The 6307-nt window shown below is 36.1% G+C and overlaps 1 protein-coding gene across 1 annotated transcript in view; it reads left to right on the top strand.

Moving 5' to 3' along the window:
- Nucleotides 1-6307, top strand: part of SFMBT1 (Scm like with four mbt domains 1) — a 38636-nt gene that overhangs the window by 22379 nt on the left and 9950 nt on the right. Inside the window, exons 10-13 of the mRNA XM_015819690.1 lie at nucleotides 961-1087; nucleotides 1477-1590; nucleotides 2459-2501; nucleotides 4625-4689. Of these exons, the coding sequence (XP_015675176.1) occupies nucleotides 961-1087; nucleotides 1477-1590; nucleotides 2459-2501; nucleotides 4625-4689 (349 nt within the window). The remainder of the gene's footprint in view (nucleotides 1-960; nucleotides 1088-1476; nucleotides 1591-2458; nucleotides 2502-4624; nucleotides 4690-6307) is intronic.

Consider the following 6307-nt stretch of genomic DNA (forward strand, 5'->3'; position numbering starts at 1 on the left):
AACTAAGGAGAAACTTCCTGACAGTTAGAACAATTAACCAATGGAACAACCTGCCTCCAGAAGCGGTGAATGCTCCAACACTGGAAGTTTTTAAGAAGAGACTGGACAGCCGTTTGTCTGAAATGGTGTAGGGTTCCTGCCTGGGCAGGGGGTTGGACTCGATGACCTCCAAGGTCCCTTCCAACTTTATTATTATTATAATTAAATGCCAAAAGCAGTCTAAATATCTGGCTGACTGTGCAACCAACCATTTTAATAATGCTTTTTAAAAAGATTGGTAGATTGCTTAATTGGAATTCTTCAGTCTAGCATCCAGTATTTTAGGTTTAGGGATTTCTTTTTTGGGGCGGGCGGGGGGGAGAACCCAACAAGCTAATGTAGGAATAAAAATGGCTGTTTATTTAGTGTGTATTTAGGAAGGGAAAGGGTATTTTCTCAATAACTGAAAATTGTAGAAAGCCATCCTACATTGAGGGACAGCATTATCTAAGTCAGGAGGTCCCATGATAGGAGGAGGAAGGTGTGATTATACATGAAGATTACAGGCAATTGTTTACATTCAGATATTGGGCAGATCAACACTTATGGGTGGTAGAGTAGAACGTTTTTAGCTGTTTTGAGATAACCAAGTCTTCCTTGAGCCATAAAGCAAGTTTCCAACTACATATAAGTATCTTTTTTCCCTTATTTAATTTTGTGTAATGCAAAGTTCTGAGTTTGAAGTCAAAGACCTTGTGCATTTTATTCAAGATATAAGGTATTACTTTGGTTGTTCAGTTGAAACCTCGTGTGTTTCTAAAAGATTTCACACTTGCAAAGTCTGGACCATCTGTTCTGTTGATGTCTTCCAAGTGTCCGCTTTACTGCTAAAATTATTCTGAACTATTTTTTCATTGGTATTTTAATGTGAGGCTCTTAAAATACATAATAAACATGTTTCTTGTGTTTTGCTTGTGTTAGTTAAATTTTGAGCATGGTTTTAAGGAGAACATGAAACTTGAGGCTGTGAATTCAGAAAACCCAGAAGAAATCTGTGTGGCTAGTATTACAAAGGTGAAGGATTCCTATCTCTGGCTCCAGTTGGAAAGTAAGTTGTCTTTCAGAGGAGAGAAAGATCTTTTTAACTTGATTTGTCATTCCACAGGTCACATTTGCAGATGTATTTTGCCTGAGTGTCATAAACAATATATAGCAAACTATTTTCCTTCAGGAAATACTTTGAAATAGCTGCATTTAATCTGTATTTATTTTTACCACTCCTGATAATTAAAAACCTTGAAAATAGATACTTGTAGCCTGGCAGAGCTAATTGACAAGATTAGAGACGATTCACATGTGCAGAGGAATGAGAATGTACCAGTTCATAAGAAATATTATAGCTGGTTAGCCCTGTAAGATAGTGGTGATATAGTAGTGGCAGTGATGACAATTGTGCTTGCGAACATTATGATGATGATGATTATTATTATTATACAGGTTCTAAAATCCCAGTGCCTGAATGCATAGTGAGTGTGGAGTCTATGAATATATTTCCAGTTGGTTGGTGTGAAACTAATGGATACCAGCTTAGACCTCCTCGCAGAGCAGTAGGTATGAATATTATTTATTTATTAGATTGTTTTTATCCTGCCTTTATTATTTTATTACTTTATTACTCAAAGTGCCAAGCATATATAATATTCCTCCCTCCCTCTATTTTCCCTGATTTCTAGGCCAGCACTTGAACCACTGCAGCAATCTGGTGCATAACTGTATTAGACAATGGGATATGCTTTGAAGTATTTATATGTGCTTTTGTTAGACATAATAAAAAGATATGTGATCTTGGTTGCAGCATATAAACATACTTGTAAAGATCATAAGAGGTATAAAATTAGTGGTTTTATTTAATTCTAAGAATGCCTGAGAACTAGTAGGAAGGTAAAGATAAGTGTTTAGAGCTGAGGTCACTGTTGGTATTTTGACAGGACGTGTTGGTGCACTTGCAAAACTGAAGCCATGAAGTTGTTTATCAAATAGAAAGCTAATCCTCCCCCTCCTCCTCCACCCAGTCCTCCTGGCCATGCTATCAAATTTCTTGTGAGCTTCAAAGGCGTCGGTACAAATAAGGAGTTTGATGTTTCAATTCATTGTTTTTTAAATTAAAAACTCCTGTTAAAATTCATTTGGGATCTGAGGCCCTACACCTGCTTTAGAGGATATTTGCTAAAATAAGTGCATTACATGGAAGCCTTTAAATTAATATTTTTAGGAACTGAATTGGAGAAGTGCCCATTTGTAAGATCAAAAAGAATAAAATCGTCGTTTCCATATTGGTGTTTTGTTACTAGGTTACAATTTATAGTGATTATGTGATTATTTTCATGTAAAGAGTTGCAGTTGCTTTGTGTCATCATAGGATATATCTTATAGTGTTTATATTACATTAATAATCAGCATGCTTCATTTTGATTTACAGTGAACAAGGAAAAGAAAATTGCAGTTGTTCAACCAGAAAAACAGTAAGCATTAAACTTAATGTTTATAATGAACAATGATTTGATTTTCAAAATATTAAATACAAGGACAGGTAACTAGAACTGGGCATTTTGAAACCCTTTTTCAACAGTGCCTCTTTCTGTCTTCTTTTCTATGTTTTTACACTGTGGTACTTTTTATAATATAATTGATTTATTTACCACTGCATGTTTTTCTAACCACACTGATGCCAAAATATATATTACAATGTCATGGTGCAAACTCCATGACACGCTTGTCACATGCCTCCTTCTCTTTCCCCACTCCACCCCTGATGAATGACTGGGTCTGAGAATTATGATTATTGGCTAGTCTAGAACTATAATACAATTTAAGCAGATGTGCCTAAGCTTTATATGCAACTGTATAGCTAGTTTAAAGGAGAAATGAATTGGTTATAATTATTTTTATTTTGTTTGGTACCCATTGTCCCTTACTGAATTGGGCTGTATTCAAAATTGAAAGTTGTTATTTCCCCTTGCCTCAATCCCACTAGTTTTCTTTTTCCCTTTCCTTTTCCTTCCCCTTCCCAGTATCTTCATCTCTAATTATTATTTTTCCTTCTTGTTTAAGTTTGAAATATGTGTCTGAAAGGAAGCGATTCACACGTGCAAATGAGAATATTTGCTATATGTAAATGGGGTTTATGTTATGAACAGGATACATTATTTTATGGGCAATTCATTTAATTGGTGGTTGAGAATCGAGGCTGCCCTGAGCCTGCCCCTATTTTGTTGTGCATCTTCTGGGAAGAATACATGTTATATATATTTACATGTATTTGTTCATTTAAAACATTTATATGGCTGCTCAAGTCACTCACAATGATTCTGGGCAATTTACAAAAATAAAATTTAATTACAAAAACCAATACCCCCCCCCCAACTCAGAAGCCGAGCATGCATGAATACATATGTGCCCACACCTGTTTAGCAAATTAATGATAAATCTTGAGAATTGGTTTTATTAGAGTTCATAGTCTCTTGTCAATTTGGGATGGGGTGAAGGAGATTTTTTAAATATAGGTTGTCTTTAGGCAGAAATTTGTCCTCTGAACTTGCTGCATGGCTCCCGGACATTTTATTACCAAACTAGGTAACATCTTTAGCGGAGTTTTGGGTGAAGTGTCTTGTTCGTTTATATAGGTACTGGGTGGTTGGTTGGTCTTGTGACTGGTTGAATAACAAGACTGGTTGAGTCACAAGACTGATTCTGGTCTTGTGACTTCTGACTGGTTGCTGTGAAGCACGGAATTTAACTGATGAGGGAGTGGTCAATTCTGTCATTGATTAGTGAGTTGGATGGTCCACTTCCTTATTTCTCATATGCTGGTTCTAAGTCAGTGTGTTTGTTGATGGACCCATTGATAGAATGCCACTCTTCGATAAACTCATGTGCCTGACAAGTTTTGGCATGGCTGATTTTTCAGCTTCATCCCAGTCAAACCAGTGTTGTTTGTTGTTGATGTGACTGGCGATCAGGGACTTTGGGTCATGCTGTTTGACAGCCAGTGGTGTTCATGGATTCTGGTTTTTAACTGTTCTGTCTGCCTGATGTAGAACTGGTTACAATAATTGCAAGTGATTCTGTATATTATGTTGGTGCTGTCTTCTTTCAGTGTTCTGTCTTTGATTTTTATAAGTTCCTGTCTGAGCGTGAATGAGAGTTAGTAGGCTATTGTTATTCCTAGGGAATGCAGTAGCCTGGCAGCCACTTCTGATGTGCCTTTGATGCATGGCAGGATTGTCTTCCTTTTAGATGATAAATACTTTTAAGTAACGTTCCTTCTCCAAATCATGGAGGTAATGGGACGTTGATTTCTATCTTTGTATCTCCGCCCCCCTTCCTGCTCCAGGGATTTAACACTTAGGAAATGGTAGGAGAATTGCTCAGTGTCCACTTCTTCATAATACATAATTATTCTTGAGACATAATTCTGATCATCTTATTTTCCACTTACATTGAAAAATAATGAAATGTGCCCTTATGCTCAATATGCCTGAGTCTTATATCATGTTCGGTTTAAGAAACAATATGGAACAAAGCTCTGCAAAATTCAATTTTAATCTTCCATTTCTTTCCCCCCACCCCCTCTACTTTTTGTCAGGATATTATCTTCAAGAACTGTCAATGAAGGATTAAAGACCCAGGAACTGAACTCAACTGACACTAGTAAGAAAGCAATGTTTACATGAGACAATAAGATTACTGACCTATCTAGCTATGATACCTATGCTTTATTTATATTTATGGAAACTGATAGCTCTGAGGTAAATATAAGATCTGTCATTGGCTTAGATTTCTTGAACTATTCCGTGCGTATGAGGCTTTACTGAACAAACATATCTTGCATGCATGTTAAAAATTTTAGTTTTACCATAAGGGACGGTCACTCTATTACAGATAACTCTGGCAACTCTATAAACAAAAGTCCGCTTGAGAGTAAAATTCCATATGTACCAGATGGTGAAATTTAATCATTTGCTAAATTGTTTAATGAATGAAAGTTCAATAATTACATCTATTTCTGAAATATCTAAACCAATCTATCGGCACACTCTAAAACCTTATTTGCACAGCTTGCAGTGCCTACAAAAGGTATGGTTTGAGGCACTATCTAAATTTGCTCTTTCCATAAGTAGAGGCCGTGTTCATTCTGGAATTTAATTGTTTTTTTAATACATCAATATAATCTCATTTTTATCTATGCCATTTATAAACCATGTGACATTATGGCTTTAAGGGAAGCAATTCTTATCCCAAGGATAGCTATAATGTAAGCTTAGTTAACTTCAGCAATCTCACATCACAGAGGTGCTTGCTGATTTATTTTGCTATATTGAGCAATAAAGTAATTATAAGTACAGTATTGTTTAATCCTTAATCAGTATAACATTGGAAAATCCAGTTTTTGAGACAACCATCCATTACAGGGTTATTAAGCAATGTTTTTTATGAGACAGATATTTCTTGCATCTGTTAGCTTTTGTTTGGCTTTGAGGTGCAGTCATGTAGTCATCCCAGCCTCAGCATGACTAATTAATATGAAAACTATAATTACTGTCACCTTTATTCTAAGTGGACTGTATTATAAGATTCCATATAGTAACCCCATATGTTTGTAGTCCTTGCTGAACTGTAAAGACATAAAATAAACTCATTTGCAAAAATCTAATCTAGCAATTTTTCAACAAGCCCTACAAAATGCTTACTCATTTAGAAATAGGACAAAAAGCGTTGCTCGTATCTAGCTTTCTGACCGTGAATGTCTAGGATTATCTCAGGAAGGTGTGATTTACATGTACCTCAATGTGTATATGTACATTTGATGCAGACAGTTCAGGGAAAGTTGAAGTAAAAAAAGCAGTGCCAGCAGGCTGTGTCTCCCTGTAATATTCACTTTCATCTCCTAAATTTTTATAAGGAAAAATTGATAAAGCAGTCATGTTTGTACTCTACCTAAAACTGATCTTGGGAATACCAAAGCATGTGCTACCCTACTGCAAAAGCTCAAGTAAATGAAAGTAAGAATGAAGACAGTAATAGATCAGCCTGGAAATAACAAGCACCAATACCTTTAATTCTAGAGAACTCTGTGGGAGCTCCCACCCTCTGGAATGAACTACCCCCAGAGATCAGGGTGATCCCTGATCTCCCTTCCTTCCGCCGCGCCCTTAAGACATGGTTATTCCAGCTTGCAGGACTGGCCTAGGGGAAAATTTTTAATGGGGGTTTTAAAGTAATTTTAAATTAATTAGACCAATTATTAATATTTGTTTTTAATTATGTT

The sequence above is a fragment of the Protobothrops mucrosquamatus genome, unplaced genomic scaffold (genome assembly GCF_001527695.2).
Source record: "Protobothrops mucrosquamatus isolate PMUCROS unplaced genomic scaffold, P.Mucros_1.0 scaffold967, whole genome shotgun sequence".
Lineage (NCBI taxonomy): Eukaryota > Metazoa > Chordata > Lepidosauria > Squamata > Viperidae > Protobothrops > Protobothrops mucrosquamatus.